The sequence below is a fragment of the Medicago sativa genome, chromosome 7, assembly GCF_051527215.1.
Source record: "Medicago sativa cultivar Bolivia chromosome 7, Bolivia_mono, whole genome shotgun sequence".
Classification (NCBI taxonomy): Eukaryota; Viridiplantae; Streptophyta; class Magnoliopsida; order Fabales; family Fabaceae; genus Medicago; species Medicago sativa.
Genome location: NC_140755.1, coordinates 52,671,817 through 52,694,654, shown reverse-complemented (window position 1 = coordinate 52,694,654; position 22,838 = coordinate 52,671,817). Strand labels below are relative to the sequence as shown.

Genomic DNA, 22,838 nt, shown 5'->3' with positions numbered 1-22,838 from the left:
TACCAGTCGTTTTCATCAAGTAATAAAGTGATAAGTAGAGTATCGTATCCACAGAGATTGTCCTTTCGTCCGAACAATTCTTGTTACTTATTTTTGTAAGTTTGACGATATAACAGAGCGAATTTACCTGTTTTTGTTGCAGAAAAGTATAAGCAGAGGTTAGGATTCTTCGAATCCCCTCTGTATATACGTTGTTAGATAATAAGCAATATAAATGCCGCGTTTATTTATCTTAGGTAGACTATACCAGTGATGAGGCCGCCAGGAGTTCCTATTTAGGTAAGGCACCACCCAACCCGATGGGCATCATCCAGTGGGTACCTTATCAAGTTTATCCCTCCGATGGCTAACTGCACTTGCTGATCGCACAGTGATCCTTACGTGCGGGGTCTTGCTAATTCAAAGGTAATTGAAAGATAAACTTTATATTGGCTTTCCAGTGTTTCCCAAGGCAATGAAGGCCAAGGTTCCTTTAGGTCTACCCATCTATGAATATTAGGACACTCATAACACACTCTCTCTACGCTTACATAGTAGTTCTACAAACAGGCAACCCTAATCTACGTCTACCTTACTAAGGATTTCAAGATAATGGTCTTATTATGAAAGAGCTTTAAGTCGGACAGCTAGGTGCTTGTTACCTTAATTACCAACCATCTAATTCCTAGATTCGGTAATGCACCACACGACCCAATGGGCATCGTCCACTAGGTACCTACATCTAGGGTCAACAATTCCTATAATATCTTTGACTAGTTAATAATCACATGCTTCCTAGATAGATAGTTATCAATAAAAGGATATAAATATCAAGATATAAACATTCAGTTAGTGATATCAATATTAGGTCCTTTCACAACCTAAGTACCTAATCTATGGTTGCACCTCTCACAGAAATAAAACTAAATCCTAATAAAATTTAAGAGGGAACAAAAGAATAAATAAAATAAAATAAACAACATATTATATTAAATAAATATCCAACAAAAATATACAGAGGTTCATCTTAGAACTCTAACCTAAAAAGATTTAGTTACACATGGTAACTAAAAACAAATTACTAAAGATAAAAACATACCCTAGAAAATCAAGGAGAAGATAGATTCTCTCCTTAAGCTCCAAAGTCTCCTTCCTCTTGAACTGCTACAGTTCTAAATGAGAAATTATGAATGAGAAAGGATAATATTTATAGTGGAGATTTTCTAACTGGGTTTGGGCTAAAAACGCGGGCTAAACCCAGATAAACGAATAAAATGACGATTGCACCCCTGCATTTTCATATGCTTGGGGCGCATGGAATATGCTTGAGGCGCATTTGCCTTGTTGCATATGCCCTGGGTGCATTTTGCAAGTCCTAGGTGCATGGTATTCAAAAGTATACAGATTTTTTTATGGAATGGAGTTTGTGAGGCTTTTTAGCTAAAAATACACATAACATGGTCATTCAACAATCTCACAAATATCCTTGAGACTTTTGAAGACTCCCATAATTTTTGTTTTGTTCTTGTCTCATACAACACTCATACCTTTTTCTTGTTATTATTCATAAGCCCTCACTGCTATTATTCTACTGTTATTCCCTATTCACCATGCTTATTCACAAGCCCTTTTCTTGTACACGTTCCAAATTTTTAAGTTATTACATTCATAGTAAATATTAAGTTTTTTTAAGTCGATTTTTTTCCTTCTAATTATTAATTATTATTATTTAGCAGATTGTTTTGTTGTTGTTTGTATACCTTACAGTACTTTGCAACGTTTTGTTAATATTTTTTTATTTTTATTTCGAGTAACTTGTTGTTATTATTATTAGTCAATTCAATTTTTTTCATTCATTCTTGACATTTTAAATTTTTCTTAAGAATCCACGTGATCCTCTCAAATCTTAAAATTTCATAAAGTCTATTGAAATCTTTACAAATTTGCGTTATAAATCCATTAAAATCTTGTGTTCAAAATCTTAATTGCAACAAGTAATTTTAAAAAAGTAATTTTTAAAATCAATACAATCACACAAAGTCTTTTAAAATCTGCAGGATTTTGTTTGCCAAAATAATCTTTTAAAATCCCAATCCAATACACGTTCTCGAACCTAGTTCAAATTAATTCCAGAGGCAAGTTTTGAACTATTTTAAAGTTTGGTTTGGCCCATTGCCAACCCTAATGAAAAGGCATAGTAATTCATTTAAAAGAGCATATATCATCAAGTGATGTCTAGAAATGCAAAATATTAGTTTAAAAATTTGAACGGCTTAGTAGTGTTTTCATTTGATAGCAGTGTTCCTTAAACATGGACTATAGACTATACTTTATATCCATTGTTGATTAAGCTTCACTCAATTGATCTTACTTTGAGATTTTGAACAATTTGTGTTGTCTTTGTCTTTGTCTGTGTCTCTAAAGATGCGAACGTGGAAGGCCATATTAGTACTAGGAATCTGTTCAAAGTTGCAAACATCACCAACTTTCAAGTTGTTGTCAATTGCAAATGCTTTCCATCCACTTGAGAGTTCAAATCTTAGTCCTGTAGGGGTCATCCTGATTAGGTACCTTGCAGACCAATTACTCCCATTTAACACAAAATAGATATCTCCTGGATCCGTATTTAAATCGAAGTGTGTCTTACCAAACATGGATGGTATAGTCTACCAAGCAAAAGAAAAGGAAGATGTTAATGAATAAATACTAGAAACACTAGTGCAAAATTGACATAAGAATTCTTTATATTATACCTATTTTATAAAAAAGAGGTGTGAAATAGAGTTAAGGTGGCAATTTTGTAAATATATCAAGAATTTCAATTTTAGTGGTAACCTTCAAAACCTAATTTTAAGAATAACCAGGTGTTGAATATAAAAAAATAGAAGGTGGCAAACTTGTAAATATTATTTTATACCTTTTTTTTTTAAAAAAAAGTGTGAAATATATTTTTCTTTTTGAAGAAATTAAATTAGTTTATTAAAATTGACACATGAGAGAATCGAACCGGAGACCTTTGAAGAAGAATACTCTAATATCTCAAATCAACACCATCATATCTACCTTTTTTTTTGGTAACATCCAAACTTAAGCCAACTAAATTGTTTTTTTTTTTTTTTGTAGTGTTACCTTAATATTTTTGGTAGTGTGCCAACTAAAACTCTACCACTTGCATTATTTTCCACTCCAATTATAATAATAATTGTAATTATATGTAACAAATATTTTTTTTTTTGACGGTATGTAACAAATAATTATACTTTTTCCCTCACCATATAACAAATTATTATTATAATACTCTCACCATATAACAAATTATTATTATTATTATTATAATTATAATTATAATTATCTCTTATATAATTGAAATTGTCAACCTAATTCTCACGTTTTAAATTAAAAAAAGAAACCCATTCTCAAATCTCATCAAGAAGCTTCAATCGATCTCCGGTGGCTTCAATTATCCCAATCTCACCTAAAACCCATTCTCAAATCCCACGTACAACCCCTTCAATCAATTTCTAGTTTTGCTTCTCCAATTCCTCTCTCCCATGCCATCAAACCCTTCAATCGAACTACCCCTCTCCAATCAAAGCCTTCAATCGATTCTCAATCAAACTCTCGCGATTTCCATATTTTGCAATCGCTGTCCAGTTTCGCAGTCAACTCTCTCGTCCTACGGTATTAAGTTCTTCAATCGATGTCCAATTTACTCTGTCTTAGTTTTGCAATCGCTGTGTTTTTTACTTTTTATGTTTTCCCTTGGTCATGGTCATTTGCACTTTTGAAGCTCTGTTAAGAATGGTGTCTTTGTGAAAAAATTAACAATTTTTGGTTTATTGAAAATGAAAAAAAATAGTTTTATGTGAGTGATTTAGGTAACCATATTGATGTGAGGGTTTTGATGTTTCATATGGTATTGGCAATTTTTGTAGTCTTAGCTGAAAATTGCTCATGTTGCTTGTGTTCTATTCTGACCCGAGTTCATTGATAGTTATTAAAGTGAAAACATTTGCGATCTAATACTTTGTTAGATAGATAATATGCAAGGGTTGTAAAGTTCATGTTTAGAAGAAATATTTTATGTAAACAGATTTTACAGATTATAGGTGATTATTATTCTAAGGTAGTGATATAATAGTCTGTTTTAACGGTTGAAGTGTTATTTAACAAGAAAACATATTTAGATATTGCAAAGCCTCACTAGGTTCTTTATTTGATAATTTAAGTTAATTGTACCTAAAATTTACACAGATATGAAAACAAATCTAGATATTGCATATGTTACCAAACAATAATTGAATACTAGTTGATTGCTTAGTAGAATTTCTGAATTGGTAGTTCAATTGTATATGAATAAATCTCTTTTGGCTGTGATGAAATCCACAACTAAGTCTAATCGATTGCTTCCGACTACATTTTATTTTTGTTTGTTTTTAATTGGCATGCAACCATAATACCCCATTCCCCATTCTCTTTTGATTGTTTGTTTTCAGTTGACGCTTCCATTCCGAAGCGGCTCCGTTTCCGCTCCCCAAGATTATTTGATGTGTTTTGTGTCTTATATAGTTGAGTTTTTTCTTTTTTGCATAATTAATAGTGTGAATATGACTCATGACTGGAGATATTTAGTGTGTGAGAGTGGATTTTAAATGATTTTAGGATATATTAAGATAATGGATGACATGGTTATCATTATAAACTTGCGGTGTGTATGGTTTAGAATGATAAGTATTAGGTAGGTGATGGAATGGGATCCGGTGGATTGTTTGAATAGGGGGTGAGCGGTTTGTCAGGGTTTTATTCTCAGTTGTTCTCTGCTGAGTTTCTGTTGTTGTTTGGACCAGGTTGCTACAGTTGGCATTTTGTTGAGTAATAGAATGTAAAATTTAATTAATAAAGTATTATGCTTTAGTCAAAAAAGTTTAATGATGTATGCTGAACTAATGATGTCGCCACTATAATGAGGTTTATTCATATTCATGAATCTGTGAAATATTATGAGTATTGATAAAGTAAATTAGAATAACTTGTGTAGACATGTTGGTACATGGCTCTTAGAATCACATGATTTGGTTTGTATTATGGTTTATGTAATTGTGAATGCTTTTAAGTGGTTTCTTGGATATGGTGCAGGTGAAAATCATGGCTCGTAGAATTCATATTCATAAAGACCATTATAGATTTCATTTTCATAGAGACCAAAAGAAGAGGTAAGCTAGAGACTCATCCTCCTAGATGAAAACCATGGCTGCTTCTTCTGAATTGACTTTCCTGATTTGTCAGCTAAATCATGTTTAGTTTAATTTGAATTGACATTGAATTTAGCTTTAAAGCTTAAATTGATTTCATTTTCTTGTTTGATTTTTAAGGTCTTGATTGCAGTAGGTAGTCCTTCGAATGAAAAGGCACATGTTTGCCGTTTGATTTATGTTCCATGTGTAACTGCTTCTGATCGCGAGTATGAATTTGATACAATTCTAAATTATAAACAAAATTTTTATGATGTGTGGAGATTATAAATTTACTCTTCCTATTCTCTTAACCCTCGTCTCTCTTCAACACCAATTCGCCATCCCCCTCTCCCGCAGCCGTGTATGGTATGGGGTTGAATAAATGAAGTTTCAGATATAAAATTGTTCTTGCTATTTTTTTCAAAAAAAATTGTTCTTGCTATTATTGTTAGTTTGCTCTGGATTCAACACTGCTTTTTTGCTTCATATCGCTATTTAGATCATATTTGTTTTTAGGAGCATACTTTATGATCTGTAACTTTGGTACTTAACTACTTACATGTTTATCTCAAAGGTAGGTAAAGCCAAAGAAACCATGAATCAAACTTCGTTTATTTCATTTTCTTTATGTGTAATTTTTTTTTTCCAGCAGATGAAGCATCTGATACATCCGGGTCTTACCTAAACAAGTGGAAATTTATATGTTCTTTTTTACAAGGGAGTCATAGAAACTCTTGCAAATTTTTATCATGTGATTTCCATTCAGGTATGGTGTTGGTTTCATTATTAAAACATGTTTAAGAGCATCATGTTGATACTTTTTTCTTTTCTCCATCTTTATAACATCTCTTTGTATTTTACAAGTTTTCATCTTCAGTTACAAGTTTGCCATGTGCTGGTGTGATTCCCTTGCTCTCTGTTACAGTCCCTCATTTACAAGTTTGTACATTTTGTGGAAGTAATGGTTGTATTGTTTAGTAAATTTTGCTGGCCTTGAAGAAAAAGGATTGTTACAAAGATAGAAGCAGAGAAATTTTTGAAAAAGTATCACACTTTTCTCATGGGTCAGTTTCATAAGTTTGAGGTAGGTGAAATATCCTAGAGCTTTATTTGCATCACTATCATTCCTTATTTTTGCTGTTATGTGCTGTGTTTTGTTTAATTTTGTGTTTTCAGTTTGATTTCATTGGAAATGATTAAGTACAAAATACACAAGCTTCAAGTATGAATTGGGTCATTGGTCGTCGAGGCCTTTGGCATTAGGAGCAAGAAAGGTGAAATTAGGAGGCTGCGGAATGGAGGGGACGTTTTGATTGTGGGATGTGAAGCATGGGGTTGTGTCATGGGTAAGAGCAATAAGCGTTGACTTATATAGTGTTACTAGTTATGTATGGGAGGAACTTGTGGATAGTGGATTTAGTGTTGGAGGAGCTGATATTCTATAGGTTATAAGTTAATGAGGGTGTTATGGAGTAAATTTTGATTTATGTTTATGTTTGTGTCCTGACTGGTTGTATTTTATTGTAATATTGTCTTCAATGGGATTCTTAAAAAAAAAAATGTCGAATGGTTGTATTTAATAGTAATTTTTTTTAATTGGTTGTACCATTAGATTGATATTTTATATTATATTTGGGCTATTGAGATGTTATTGTGTATCTAATTTCCATCAGTTAACCAATTAATTTTTTTGAAAAAATGGCAATTATTACTGCCATAATGTAATTTTTTTTATATAAAAAGTCATATTTCACACCTGTTTTCTACTAATAAAAAGGTGTTACATGGTTGTTTTCACACATGTTTTTGTGTAAAAAAGGTGTGATAAATACTCATATCACACCTTTTTTTTTTTACAAAACAGTTATGGTAAATGGTTTTTATACCCGCTAAAAAACAGGTGTCATATGTCAAACTTACAACACCCGCTGATATAACCCCGGTTCAAAAACAGGTTTTAAATCTCCAAAAAACAGGTCTTGTATCCCTGATTTGCACTAGTGAAAGTTCTTGTTGAAAAGGATAAATTTTTAAATGTGTTTAACTACAATGTATCAATAGTATATTTTTTTTTTTATAAATAATAATAATCTAATCAGATTGTAATATCCCGCCCGTCAGTATCGGTATATTACCCGTTGATCGTGTCAGAGGAATTAAATTCATGGAAAAGTAAGTTAACAGAAAATAATTCATGACATGTCAGCTTAATACGGATAAAGTATCAGTGTTGTAATAAACTCGCTTGAGGCAAGGGCAAAATGGTAATTTCACGAAAGGGATATTTAAGCAAGTTGGGGCCAAAATATCTCATTTTCCCTTTGTGTTTCTCTCTCTAGGTTTTGGCATAAGCTTTCTCTTCCTTCTCTCTTCTTCCATCGATTTCTTTTCTCTCTTCCCACCTCACAAATTTATCAAATCTTCTTCCCTCAAGGCAAGGCTTTGATCTATGTCTCTTCAAGATCATAGAGATGTATGCAAGCTAGAGTTTTGTTGGAATCTCTCCTTTCCTCTCATCCCTCACGCCTCTCTCTCTTTCTCTCTTTACCAATCTTTCATGACACTCCATCCTCACATGGTAAGTTCCAAACTTGTTCCTTTATGGTCACTTAAGATTAAGGAAGTGTGTATTGTGTTTGATTCTTCTATTTTCTCCTCTTGAAGAAGTGATTGGAAAACTAGGGTTTGATGTATGGTGAAGATGGATTCTAAATTGGTACAAGGAATGGTCTCTACATGATCAAGGTAATAATATTAAGTTGAATGGATTGATATTTTTATCCTTCCTCACAAAGAATTCCTCTTGATGTTAAGGTTTGATTATGTGTTTTGAGGGTGATGTTAGGAGCATGGTTTGGAGCTTGATAAGGTGTCATGGTTTGCAAGAAAATGATGACAAGTTTGAATGGCATGGGCTTAGATTGCAAGAGAATCAAGTTAGGGTTTTGATGTTTGGGCTTGGAAGCTTGGAAAGTCTCAAGAAACTTGTTAGGTGAGTTCCATAGCTAGTTTTCCTACCCTTTGGGATTATGATTATGTCCTTATTAGAAAGTATGAAGCTATGATCAATTCTAGGTTTTATGTATGAATAAAATTACCCCTTTCTATGCCATGCTTGCTATACATGTTAATACTTGCCAAATGAATGTTTTACAAGTTTCCTATGATCAAATATGTTCGTAAACACTTAGGGACACTTGGTTTGAGGTTTTTGGGTCAAAAATACCATTTTTAGGGGTTCTGGACTGTCACTACTCGCCACGGCGAGCTAATACTCGCCACAGCGAGCTTGAAGGCCGAACTGGGGGTTCTGCTCGCCTCCTACTCGCCATGGTGAGCAGTTTCTCGCCTCTCCAGTAATGTTACTCGCCTAGGCGAGCAAGTAATGCCCTCTGGTGTTGCTTGCTCGTCTCAGGCAGTTTCGGTATTTTCGTTCCGGGTTTTCTCGTGCAGTCTTTTATAAAAGTAAACTCCTCAAACCAAGGTCCTAAATGATGATTAATGAAAGCAAGATTATGATGAAATGAAGCAAGTATTAAGCATGTTAGTAAGGCGTGGCATATGAGAGAACAAGTCATGATTCGGGTAGCAAGTTATTCATTAAGCAAGGGAAAACTAGAGCCTCGACATAGTCGTCGAGAACTAGCTAGTTAGCAAGAATCCTTAGAATGATAAGACGTGAAGTTTAAGCTCTTCGCATATATATTTTAAGAGTATTATCTTCTTAAAGAAGCAAGGGCCATTCGAGTATGGCAAGACGTGAATCGATTTCATATCCATTCACAAAGTAAATTAAGCAAGCCTTTAGTTTACCTCTAGTGGGATCGTTCAAGGATCCGAGGTAAAAGAGATAGTATGATTAGGTTTAACCTTCATACATGCATAAGACCAAGATTATAATAAGAGTGTTATGTCTCTTGAATTCCTTCCAAGGTTGGGTTCAAGGGGTTCCCCTCGGGGAATGGTTAAGCCGAAAGGGAGCCGCATTCCACTAAGTTAAAGTGTCGTGTCTTTTATATACCTTCCAAGGTTGGATATAAAAGGTTCTCCAAGGGGAATGGGGTAAGCCATAAGGGACCCGCACGTTCACTAAGGGAGTCCGGTGCGCGCTTGCTAAGCATTTCACCGGTAGTAAGGGATTAGCTTCCGGGGTTACTCCACTCGGGACTAATCCGTAAAATGAACTCAAATAAGTTGTTTGTTACACGCTAACATAATCAATGAAGCTAACTATGCATATCCATTATACATGTTTATGTTATGTCTTAGAGCCTTGACGTAGAACGTCAAGAACAAGTAGAGACTTGGCGTAGTTCGTCAAGAAGTAGTAAAATAGCAAGAATCACTTAGGTGATAAGAGATGATATGTTGTAGATACAACATATTAAGCAAGTAGAAGCAAGTAAAGAAAGATATGCCGACGACGATCTTAGGTTACCCCTAATCGTCCGGTTTAGAATCGTGTCATGATAGAGTTTAAGAGAGCCTTGATGCTTAGAGTGTATTCTTGGCAATGCGGTTTTAGTTCCCCCTTCACCGCCATGACACGTATAGCAGAGAAGCCTATAACAAGTTAAGAAAATTAAGACGGCCCTAGTAAGCACCACCGTCTAAGAAAGCAAGTCCCCACACACGTATAATCAACCGGCAGGTTGTATTGTAGACACGTGGTGACCGTAGGTTTCCCCTGAGGTTACCTATAGCCTAGGATTTAGGGGAACTCACTGAGACATTATGTCTCATCCCAATCCTTATTTGTTTCAAATAAGCAGGACGCTATGCAAGCTTGAAGTCGGATGAGTGTTTCGGCAAGTGTGCGTTCGTGTCGCTGCAGGATGCTTTGGATATTGAAGGATGAAATTATATATGTATAGTTGTGATGTTTATGTGATTTATGGGCGAACGCAATTTGTTGTATAAATATTCATTCGAGTGTAATTTATGTTGTAAATATTTAATGTATCCAGTACTAATATTAACACACGTGCTAGACTTTCTAGATACGTCTGGTATGGGTGTTACATTTGGTATCAGAGCAGGTCGATTCAGACCGTGCCTTGGGTCATTAATGTTACAACCAAGGTAGTGGGACCATTGGGTTCCGGGTAAATGTTCTAGTTGTTGTTGTTAGTTGAGCCTGATCAACTCAATTTAACATTCGACGATTAGGACAGATGCCTGAGAGCTGAATAGGACCCAGGAGGAACGAAGTATGTGATGAAGTAGTTTGATCGTGCCAAAAGGTGGCCGGTGAACTAATCTAGTAGTGGTGTGAATCCTCCGGGAATGTAAGACATGTTAAGAAGGAACGTTCCAACAATGTCGGGTAATATGTTAGCAATATTTCATGTACCCGTAAGTGAGGAAGATGGATATATATATATATATATATATATCTAAGCATGACAGAAAGTTCGGTAAGATTTGTTATTGGAACGAGTTTAGGATATTCTGGAATGTCAGAACAAGGCTGTAAGATAGTGAGAAGTTGACATATGTCGACGGAGTCAGCAGGCTCTCAGGAATAGCAATAAGTGAGTGAAGTTAAGGACATGTATGCTCTGAATGTTGCGTAAGTGCCAAGGTAACGAGGTAAGTTAATCATAGTGGCGGAAGTTAAGGATTCAAGAGAAAGTTTTATGTTATCAGGATTAAGGCATTAGTTTCCGACGTGCCAAGAATTGTATCGAAAAAGGTTGATGTTGCCATGCATGTGTAATAGAATATTTCACGATGATAGGAATGAATGATGTGCATTGTATACTTGAGAATAAAAACTTTATGTAAAGAATGTTTTCTGGAAATAGAGTCGGAGAAGCTCACCAATAGCAAGCCGGGGACGAAACTTTCCGTTTTCTACCAATTCGTTCCTATGGTTTGCAATGACTATTGGAGAGATGTCTTCACAATAATCTTTTATGTGACAAAAATCTTTTTATGACATCAAGTAACCAATGCATATCACATCCTAAGATTTCCAGGGAAAAAGGCATGGGCAACCATCAACGAAATCGATACGGTTTAAGGTAACTTTGGGAGTTAATGTGTCAAGAGTTAAGAACGAACCAAGATCAAGAGTATAGAAGTTCTGGTATCTAGAAGGAAAGTCATGGATGTTTATGCATGAGGTATAAAGTAAGAAGTTAAAGTGGTGCTAAGTTATGTGGAATCATGACGTATCTCTCGAACCTATGTTTTGCTTAATTGTCTTGCTAAGGCTCATTATGAAGTTGAACTATAAAGTTTAAAGGATTTTAAAAAGATTCACACGTATGGGTAATTGAGGATGATATTTTGAAAATTTACGAGATTTTCTAGGAACCGGGTTGCTACGACACTCGTAGAGCGGACTAGACTTATTAGAGTCTAGGTTTGATGGCACGCATGTGTTATCAACTCGTTCTATGATTTTAGAGCAACGGTCGGGGCCTAAACTCAATTTATGTAGTAGAAAATTTTTCAACGTCAATGACCCGTGCGTTAATTTACGAAGTTTTCTTTAAAAGGAAAATCAACGAGCAAGCATTGGTATGATTAAGCAAAATATAGTGTGCGAAGGTACCAGGCTAGATGTTTAAGGAAGACATGTTCAAGTGCTAGGTGAGTTTGTTAAAGGAATTCGAGTTTTCTCGGAAACAAGTTCAAGTAAGTTATGTATACCTCAGTAGGTAAATCCAACCAGCAGAAATGTAAGGTTTACCCCCAAGTCAAGTATTATGAGCATAAGATAAGTTATTATGAGATTTGAATTTACCAGACAAGTGTAAGGTTGTGACGTTGGTTGCAACATGTAAGATTTCAAGAAGTAAATAATAAAGTGATAAGCATGAATTGAAGTCTCAATTGCTCTAACGGATTAGAGTAATGGCTTAAGCCAACCGGTGGGAATCAGAGTAGCGCCATGGGAACTAATCGTTAATCAGGGAACATGGAATATTAGTATGAAAGAATTTTCGTGAAGAATATTCGGTTGGTAACACAAGTTTAACAGGAAGCATCATAAGACAAGCAAGGATTTCTCGATGTGATAAGTAAGTATGGATGATTATATAGTTGGCATTGGCTAAAGTAAAAGTTTTAAGTATGTATCTCCTCCAAGGTAAGATGAGAAAGGCAAGAGTTGTCATATATGAATTGGTCAAGAATGCATTAATAATGATAGTGGAAAACATGTTAGGATCAGAAGGTTTCCTCTTGTGATTCAAGTAATGATTGAGGCATAAAGTATGATTACCGGTATTCGAAAACGGTAGTGATGTTCAAGAAATACTTGAAGAGATTAATTGAAGATTCAAGTTTAGTGTTTCGAAGAAGCGGAACAAGTTAATGTCAAGAGGTTCAGGGATTTCTTGCGGATATGTAAGTGGTATTGCAAGTACGTATATCGGTTAAAAAGGGAATAGCTCATCTTCGAAGTCAAGCATGTTATCATGAGAGAGAAGCAACTTTTGAGTAGTGTGTTATGAGATTCGTACCTTTGGATGCAATACTTGATGAGTGAAAACGATACTTGTTAAGATATGTCAAGCCATAATTTTATAACTTTTAAAAGCTCAGATTGGTATTAAGGAACTTGGGAACGATGCTTATTTTAAAACTCATGGAATTATCCATTTTCGGAACTGATAAGATACGTCGTAAGTAAACTCACTTAAGACGTACAAACTTCAGGACCAACTTGTCGTGAACAAGTTTGGGGCGAGTTGTGAAATCTTTTTCAAAATATAGGAACTCGTCCGGTGGTTCTGTGGTACCATTACGCAAATCAGTTTTGGAAATGGTAAAATCTTTTTAGTCATGTGTATATTCGTTCCAAGAACTCGTATACCAGAACTTAAGAAAAATTTCTTTAAGAAAGATTCTAGAACAAGTATCGTTAGCATTCAACAAGAGGCGGTACTTGAAAGTATGCACATGTTATGGAAATGACAATGTTAGTATGAAGCCAATATCCTACGGGATACACGGAATTGTGTTAAGAGTATTCAACGTATGTGCAAGTGGAATTACTAGAAAGTTTCAAGAGCATGTGAATCATGATGTAACAAGTTAACTCTAATTTCTGAGGGATATTAAGATTAAGAAAGCTATATGCTTATGTATGTGAATCAAGAAACAAGACGAACACAAGCAATGATGAACCTCTTGGGAATGTACGTGTAGAATAAGTATGGCTTTGACCTAAGATGATAAGTTTTTGTCATGATGATTGGTAGCCGATATCTAAATTTCGAGGACGAAATTTTTTTAAGGGGGGTAGAATGTAATATCTCGCCCGTCAGTATCGGTATATTACCCGTTGATCGTGTCAGAGGAATTAAATTCATGGAAAAGTAAGTTAACAGAAAATAATTCATGACATGTCAGCTTAATACGGATAAAGTATCAGTGTTGTATTAAACACGCTTGAGGCAAGGGCAAAATGGTAATTTCACGAAAAGGGATATTTAAGCAAGTTGGGGCCAAAATATCTCATTTTCCTTTTGTGTTTCTCTCTCTAGGTTTTGGCATAAGCTTTCTCTTCCTTCTCTCTTCTTCCATCGATTTCTTTTCTCTCTTCCCACCTCACAAATTTATCAAATCTTCTTCCCTCAAGGCAAGGCTTTGATCTATGTCTCTTCAAGATCATAGAGATGTATGCAAGCTAGAGTTTTGTTGGAATCTCTCCTTTCCTCTCATCCCTCACGCCTCTCTCTCTTTCTCTCTTTACCAATCTTTCATGACACTCCATCCTCACATGGTAAGTTCCAAACTTGTTCCTTTATGGTCACTTAAGATTAAGGAAGTGTGTATTGTGTTTGATTCTTCTATTTTCTCCTCTTGAAGAAGTGATTGGAAAACTAGGGTTTGATGTATGGTGAAGATGGATTCTAAATTGGTACAAGGAATGGTCTCTACATGATCAAGGTAATAATATTAAGTTGAATGGATTGATATTTTTATCCTTCCTCACAAAGAATTCCTCTTGATGTTAAGGTTTGATTATGTGTTTTGAGGGTGATGTTAGGAGCATGGTTTGGATCTTGATAAGGTGTCATGGTTTGCAAGAAAATGATGACAAGTTTGAATGGCATGGGCTTAGATTGCAAGAGAATCAAGTTAGGGTTTTGATGTTTGGGCTTGGAAGCTTGGAAAGTCTCAAGAAACTTGTTAGGTGAGTTCCATAGCTAGTTTTCCTACCCTTTGGGATTATGATTATGTCCTTATTAGAAAGTATGAAGCTATGATCAATTCTAGGTTTTATGTATGAATAAAATTACCCCTTTCTATGCCATGCTTGCTATACATGTTAATACTTGCCAAATGAATGTTTTACAAGTTTCCTATGATCAAATATGTTCGTAAACACTTAGGGACACTTGGTTTGAGGTTTTTGGTTCAAAAATACCATTTTTAGGGGTTCTGGACTGTCACTACTCGCCACGGCGAGCTAATACTCGCCACAGCGAGCTAGATGGCCGAACTGGGGGTTCTGCTCGCCTCCTACTCGCCATGGCAAGCAGTTGCTCGCCTCGCCAGTAATGTTACTCGCCTAGGCGAGCAAGTAATGCCCTCTGGTGTTGCTTGCTCGTCTCAGGCAGTTTCGGTATTTTCGTTCCGGGTTTTCTCGTGCAGTCTTTTATAAAAGTAAACTCCTCAAACCAAGGTCCTAAATGATGATTAATGAAAGTAAGATTATGATGAAATGAAGCAAGTATTAAGCATGTTAGTAAGGCGTGGCATATGAGAGAACAAGTCATGATTCGGGTAGCAAGTTATTCATTAAGCAAGGGAAAACTAGAGCCTCGACATAGTCGTCGAGAACTAGCTAGTTAGCAAGAATCCTTAGAATGATAAGACGTGAAGTTTAAGCTCTTCGCATATATATTTTAAGAGTATTATCTTCTTAAAGAAGCAAGGGCCATTCGAGTATGGCAAGACGTGAATCGATTTCATATCCATTCACAAAGTAAATTAAGCAAGCCTTTAGTTTACCTCTAGTGGGATCGTTCAAGGATCCGAGGTAAAAGAGATAGTATGATTAGGTTTAACCTTCATACATGCATAAGACCAAGATTATAATAAGAGTGTTATGTCTCTTGAATTCCTTCCAAGGTTGGGTTCAAGGGGTTCCCCTCGGGGAATGGTTAAGCCGAAAGGGAGCCGCATTCCACTAAGTTAAAGTGTCGTGTCTTTTATATACCTTCCAAGGTTGGATATAAAAGGTTCTCCAAGGGGAATGGGGTAAGCCGTAAGGGACCCGCACGTTCACTAAGGGAGTCCGGTGCGCGCTTGCTAAGCACTTCACCGGTAGTAAGGGATTAGCTTCCGGGGTTACTCCACTCGGGACTAATCCGTAAAATGAACTCAGATAAGTTGTTTGTTACACGCTAACATAATCAATGAAGCTAACTATGCATATCCATTATACATGTTTATGTTATGTCTTAGAGCCTTGACGTAGAACGTCAAGAACAAGTAGAGACTTGGCGTAGTTCGTCAAGAAGTAGTAAAATAGCAAGAATCACTTAGGTGATAAGAGATGATATGTTGTAGATACAACATATTAAGCAAGTAGAAGCAAGTAAAGAAAGATATGCCGACGACGATCTTAGGTTACCCCTAATCGTCCGGTTTAGAATCGTGTCATGATAGAAGTTTAAGAGAGCCTTGATGCTTAGAGTGTATTCTTGGCAATGCGGTTTTAGTTCCCCCTTCACCGCCATGACACGTATAGCAGAGAAGCCTATAACAAGTTAAGAAAATTAAGACGGCCCTAGTAAGCACCGCCGTCTAAGAAAGCAAGTCCCCACACACGTATAATCAACCGGCAGGTTGTATTGTAGACACGTGGTGACCGTAGGTTTCCCCTGAGGTTACCTATAGCCTAGGATTTAGGGGAACTCACTGAGACATTATGTCTCATCCCAATCCTTATTTGTTTCAAATAAGCAGGACGCTATGCAAGCTTGAAGTCGGATGAGTGTTTCGGCAAGTGTGCGTTCGTGTCGCTGCAGGATGCTTTGGATATTGAAGGATGAAATTATATATGTATAGTTGTGATGTTTATGTGATTTATGGGCGAACGCAATTTGTTGTATAAATATTCATTCGAGTGTAATTTATGTTGTAAATCTTTAATGTATCCAGTACTAATATTAACACACGTGCTAGACTTTCTAGATACGTCTGGTATGGGTGTTACACAGATTTTATCATGATGTTACTCTATTATAATATTTCTTATAATATATTTCAATAGACATATGTGTGTGTCAATATCTTGTTACACAAGTCAGTATACAAAGCAAATATTATCCTCATTCCTTAAGCAAATATTAATTTCTTAATTATGATCTACAACCCAAATGTTTCTATGCAGCTTACCAGAGCAAAATTGCATCCAACGTATGATGCACCCATGACAACATTAAAGGATGGATTGCAGGTTTTGAAAGATTTTGCTCTTTCAAGAGTTGTAACTTTCTTGGCAGTAGTAATCACTTGTTTCCCTGCAAAAAATGGACACCATTTCATTATGATTTTTCATGTTCCTAAAAATTCAAACCTAATCAAAATGTTTGCCGATTGCACATGTTTTACTAGACTTTTAAAAGAGAAATTGAAAAAGAGGGAATTATATTATTAAGTAAAATGACACTAAAGCTTGTTTTACAACATACTCTGAGTCCGAGAGGGTTTGAAACGTCTCTCAAAGTTACAATGTTAAACTCTTTCATGAGACAATGAAGACGAAAAATATTTTACCTTCGCACTTTTTGTGAGTATGATGCACATCTACCTTTTGTGATTTCCCAGTTTTAATATCGCTACTGCTTCCAAATTCACATAATTGAAGAAATTTAGAAGCTGAATTGGCTTTTCTCTTTTGAGATGATGTACAATTTTCACAATTCGGAGATTTATTTCCTTGACTATTGGAGGAGACCCTCTTAGCTTCGACTCTTTTGAAAGGGTAGTTTATCTCCAAGGCACTCTTATCAAAGATTTGTACCTTAAAATGAGAGGTTCTTTCATATCTGAACACTAGAAGATGGCCATCAGATAGAGAATGAAAATCTGCAAATTCTTTCCAACCCTTCTCAAACCATATTTTGCCATCATTTTTTTGCAAATTTAATTCCCAATTCCCACCATTTGGAGTCTTCAAACATATAGCTTTTGGTAAGCCTTTTCCATATTTCTCCACAAACTTTCTTGGGATTTCCTGTCAATTAATTCAACCAATATGAATGAGAGAGATTATATGATTATTTTGCATTACTTTAGGTAATATCTATCAATTTTATAGATCTGTAAACCCGAAGAGTCCAGCTCAGCTTGCTCATAGTTTCATTTGGCCACTGATTTGTTGTCCAGCCCAGCTTAAACACATCAGTTTGGGTTGCCACATCGAGAGTATCTTGAAAGCCAACCAAAGATTTCATTTGTTTTATATCATCTTTCCCAATTCTTGCCATCAAGAACGGGAAGTGAATTTGGAATACCGTTTCCACCATTCATCACTGCAACATATGAGAATTCGATCCCTAATTTTTTTGACCTATACGCACAAGAGCCAAAGGCTTGATACCAATTTGTTGGTGCAAGCTTGATGCTTACACTCAATGATGAGAGAGAAAGAGAGAGTTTAGAATGTTTCTAGTAGATATCATAAGTTCTATTTTGTGATGAGAATGAAGAGAGTTTAGATGATTGAATTGTAAAACTATAAATTGAGATTGAATTGAGATTATTCAACTAATTACAAAACTAAGTATTTATAAGCCTAGTGTGGTAACTTGCTTCACACGTTACCAACGAACTAACTAGTTAAATTCTAACTAATTAACTATTATTTACAAACATAGTTGAATTTATCAATAACATTTTTAACAACTGTTTTTATTTTCCAAAATGACCCAATTGTTTTTTCATCTGTAATATCAATTATTTAGACAGTATGTAAAATCAATTATCATATATACATTATTTAATTTAGACAGTATGTTTTCGATATAAAGTACAAATAGAGAATGCATATATACAAATAGAATCTGTTAGATTGCACTTATAACAATTACCCCTACCATTTTGGTGGTTCAAAACATCATGATACATGCTACTCCATACTATAATACCCACATTAATTATTTGTTAGTTTTCACAAAATAAAGAAAATAAATAATAAAGTACATGAACAAAGAATCTAAGTCAAGGGCTTACAAGCTTTCCTTCCTGAAGGCTTTGGGTAAGTATGATCTTGAAAAAGTGTACTGGCTTCACCTCAGAAAATTCAGTAGCCATGTGTTTGCTTAATTTGCCTTAGATGACTAATAACCTTATGAGAGAGTGCTGCAATGAAGTTTAGATGACAATCATAGTCAAGAGAATGTCAAACAACTTCTTTTTGCATTATTGTGGACACTGGAGAAATTTGGATTATTTTTTCATTTGAAATGCTTGATATTGATTTGTTAGTACTAATATGAATTTCACCTTAAAACAATTAGCAGCCAAATATATGGATATCACTGTCATGTTCTATTATATATCATATTGTTATATCTAACTCATATTTGTCCAATTAAATAAACGAACCAAAATTAATAATCATCACTAAAATCTTCATGTTTTAATTGAAAGAGGCAAATGCACACATGATATCATTCAACTTCTAGGCTAGTAATCATGCATTGAAAGAGACATATGAACACATCAACGGGTAAACAAAAGCATCACAAATCTTTACACTAGAAACCAAGTCAATGATTATTGTATATAACACAAATTGCGCTAAACTTGATACGGAAAAAGATAAAAAAAAAAATTGCAGAAAAAGGGGAAAGGTTGAGGACTCACCAGTTATCAAAACCGCATAGTATGTAAGAGAACAAACCTGACAAACAAGAATAGAGAGAGGTTTGCTTATTGTGGCGTTATTCCTAAGGACTCAAGAGGTCAAAAGACAACACATATGACTCCTTTTCTTTTGTGATAGGTCAAACCTAGCCTAAAGTCAGTGAGGCAACTTCCTTTTTAAAAGTTTGTAATTTTCTACCAACCCAATTCAGTTTCTCTATGTAATACTCTCTCCGTCCTTTTTTTTTTTTTTTACGAAATCTCCGTCTCTTTTTATAATCTTCTTCTTGGTGGATTCTAGGGTGAGGGCTCAATTAAATCCCTCACCGGTGTGCCACTTTATCTAACCATTAGATTTAATAAGACCATAAGATCTAATTATTAGTGATCACACTGGATCTAATTCCTCTTCTCCGCAACCAATTCTCTCTTGTCTGACAAATCTCCTTTCACTGAACTCCGAACCATAACCATGCTGCCGGAGCTCTGATTGCTCCCCCGCTACATATAAATTACTCCTGAGTTCACACAATAAACCCCACAAGTGCCTATCATTTTGCCTTTAGATGTAAATATTATCCTTCGTTTTGTCTCAAATTAATGATTCATTCTTCTTGGCCATTGCCCATTGATAACCATGCTCTGGTAGTGTATGGGTAGAAGATATCAATTTCACGTGATAAACAACAATTCATATGGGACTAATACTCAAAAACTACAATGGAATTCTTTTCTCTAATTCCTATAAATATTCATCTGAAATTAATTTCCTAATTGAATTCCTCGACAGTTATTGTCAAAATCCCTTTTCATTCCTCAAATATTTTTTCTTAAAATTTCCCTAAACTTATTTTAATTTTACTTTCCATTCAGTATGCGGCGGTGAAATCTGCCATGAGAGAGAGAATTGGTTGCAGAGAGGAGTTATTAAATTTAAATCCAGTGTGGTCACATATAATGAAACAATATGAACTTATTAAATCCAACGGTTAAATAAAATGGTACACCGGTGAGGGACTTCATTGAACCCTCATCCTAGAATCCACCCTTCTTCTTATATTATAATCCCTCCGTTTCAAAATACATGTCCAAGTCAATCACTTCACACATGCCAATGCACAATTTTGACTGTTAATATCTTTAATTATCTAAAGTAAAAAATTATAAAAATTTAATATTTTGAAAATATATATTTGTCGAGACAAATCCAACAACATCTTACATGCTAATATTTGTATTTATAGATTAGTTAAAAAATATGGTCAAAGTAAGTCAAGTGAATAGTGCACATTGCAAAAAATGGACATGTATTTTGAAACGGAGGGAGTATATAAAAGTTAACCCTGGTGAATATTTTAGCCCTAATTTTAACCTAAACCTATTATTTACTGTTTTAACCATAATGCTTATTTTCTGGTTTAACTTTATCTGCTTCCTACTCTTTCTCTTCTTTTTCTTATTATTATTATTATTATTATTATTATTATTATTATTATTATTATTATTATTATTATTATTATTATTATTATTATTATTATTATTATTATTATTATTATTATTATTATTATTATTATTATTATCTCTTATCTTCTTATATATAAAAGTTAACTCGGGTGAATATTTTAGCCCTAATTTTAACCTAAACTTATTGCATAGATTTACTGTTTTAACCCTAATGCTTATTTTCTGGTTTAACCTTATCTGCTTCCTACTCTTTCTCTTCTTATTATTATTATTATCTTCTTATCTCTTATTTATTAAAGTTAACCCGGACGCTAACTGTTGCCCTAATTTTAACCTAAATTTTATGCTTACTTTTACTGTATTACCCCTGTTTAATTAAACCTATTTAATTTAGTTAATTTAATCAAATTCTTATTTTCAAACGGAGAGATCTCTTATCTCTTATCTATTATTTATTAACGTTAACCTGGACACTAACTGTTACCCTAATTTTAACCTAAATTCTAAGCTTACTTTTACTGTATTACCCATGTTTAATTAAACCTATTTAATTTAATTAATTTAATCAATTTAATCAAAATCTTATTTTCAAACGGAGAGATCTCTTATCTCTTATTTATTAAAGTTAACCCGGATGCTAAATGTTTCATCCTATAATCATTGCTCCTATTTTCAACTCATCGTTGCTACTTTGTTTTTACTAAACGGAGTCCATCCTATAACAGTTTCCTCCTATTTTGTTTCCCTGCTCCTACTTTGTTTACAAGATAAACAATAACAAATATATACACTACTAAATCTTGAGGTGTGGCGGTACTTGAAATTTTTAGAAATTGCAACTTTAGAATATAATTGTTCTTGAATGTATGATTTAGGGTGTCTCTATCTCCCCTAATTTCCCAAATGTTGTTGGCTTCTACTTGGAAATAGGAATAAAACTTAATAGACTGATCAATTCAATATGCTATATTTATTATTATAAAATAATATGAGTGGATGGTAAGAAAAAAGAGAACATGAGTGGACCTTTAATTAAAAAAATAAAATTTAGTATAAGTGAATCAAGTGGATATGAAAGCATGGGTGGCGAACGGTTAATATGCACATGAGTCCTATAGGGGTCCTATATATTTCATGGGTGGCGGCTGCCCCTTTTCATCAGTACCTAGCTTCGTCCTTGTACTTAACATATGATGTTACGTTACGGTATCAAGGACGATGTCATGAAAAATTATGTTATGGTACAGTACCAATGTCTATGATTCTTAATATTATGAAATACTATATGACAATCATGACATTCATCTAAACTATTTTGTTACCTATTACCGTCAAATATTACCTTCCATATGACCCGTGCGTTAGCACGGGTCGATGGTCTAGTACTAATTAATATGGACACTCGTGTCGAACATGGCTTAAAGTGCCAAACATGGCTTAGAATTTCATCAAAGCTGAGGGAGAGAATATTATGATATATTGAGAGTCAGTTAAAGCCAAAAATTGGATAAACAGTGGAAGTTTTTTTTTTTTTTTGGAGAGAAATAAACAATGGAAGTTGATTAACAAATAAGTGAAAAAAAAATATCATACTTAAGCAATACAATTTGGGATGAAGATGTAGTATCATTCTCATTTATCGTTGTTCCTTCTTCAATGTGTCGATCCACATCAATGTTGGCTCCACTATAAGGTATAGCGATGGTATGATATCCTGATTCAACATTGTGGGGAGTAGTTCTTGGTGGTGGAACACAAATACTGTGTCAAGTGAGTAAAAATTTCACATTCTATGCAAGAGTGGATATTGAGAAACATAAAAGTGAGATGACCCGTATATCTAATGTCTTAAGATTTTCAATGAAGATTGATATTCATTTCACTTGTGTGATTGGTCTTAATCCAATTAAGTGTATTCTTTTATCCATTAAAGTTACACATTGGATGCAGGAGTAAATTGTGAGAAATATAGATGTGATTACCCAACACAATTTAGCCACCCCTCAGCCACCTAGAAGTAGTCTCAATATTTTGATGAATAGTTTTCTTCGTTTTTGGATTCATTTGCTTAATACATTTATCTTAAATTTTAATTTTTAGATGTCATTTATTTTGATGCTATTTTTGTATTCATCATTCATTATTTCAATACCCTTCACTTTTGTCATTTGGTAGGATTTGATAATTGCAAAATACAGATGTATTTTGTTGAGTTAACAAAATAAATTATTATTAGAAATTTTATGTAAAGAGTAAAGATGTTGTACAGCTTCACTCGTGTGGATTATTTTGATAGTGTGTGGATGTCATTTGTTTAAC

The 22,838-nt window shown here is 34.5% G+C and overlaps 1 protein-coding gene and 1 long non-coding RNA gene across 5 annotated transcripts; one reads left to right on the top strand and one right to left on the bottom strand.

The window, feature by feature from the left end:
- Positions 1-2,336: 2,336 nt before the first annotated feature.
- LOC146906683 (B3 domain-containing transcription factor VRN1-like) lies at positions 2,337-18,500 on the bottom strand. The gene is made up of 4 exons (XM_085730298.1): positions 18,420-18,500; positions 16,962-17,421; positions 16,581-16,705; positions 2,337-2,645 (listed from the first exon to the last, which is right to left on the bottom strand). Exons 1-4 carry the CDS (start codon positions 18,498-18,500, stop codon positions 2,337-2,339), a joined length of 975 nt encoding a protein of 324 aa, XP_085586424.1.
- On the top strand, positions 3,391-6,795 carry LOC146906684 (uncharacterized). Of its 4 annotated transcripts, none has more exons than XR_015020517.1 (4): positions 3,391-3,660; positions 5,116-5,192; positions 5,866-6,297; positions 6,390-6,795. It is a non-coding gene; the product is annotated as an uncharacterized LOC146906684 (long non-coding RNA). The 4 variants fall into 4 exon arrangements; XR_015020515.1 differs by having other exon boundaries at positions 5,866-5,979; positions 6,078-6,779; XR_015020514.1 differs by having other exon boundaries at positions 5,866-6,779.
- Positions 18,501-22,838: the final 4,338 nt, after the last annotated feature.

Bases quoted from the DNA above. Each gene is read 5' to 3' on its own strand.
- LOC146906683 (XM_085730298.1), bottom strand. From the start codon at position 18,500: ATGGCTACTGAATTTTCTGAGGTGAAGCCAGTACACTTTTTCAAGATC. The intron at 17,422-18,419 runs GTAAGCCCTTGA...ATTAATTGACAG, and splicing joins GCCTTCAGGAAGGAAAGCTT to GAAATCCCAAGAAAGTTTGT. The intron at 16,706-16,961 runs GTAAAATATTTT...CATTTTTTGCAG, and splicing joins TACTCACAAAAAGTGCGAAG to GGAAACAAGTGATTACTACT.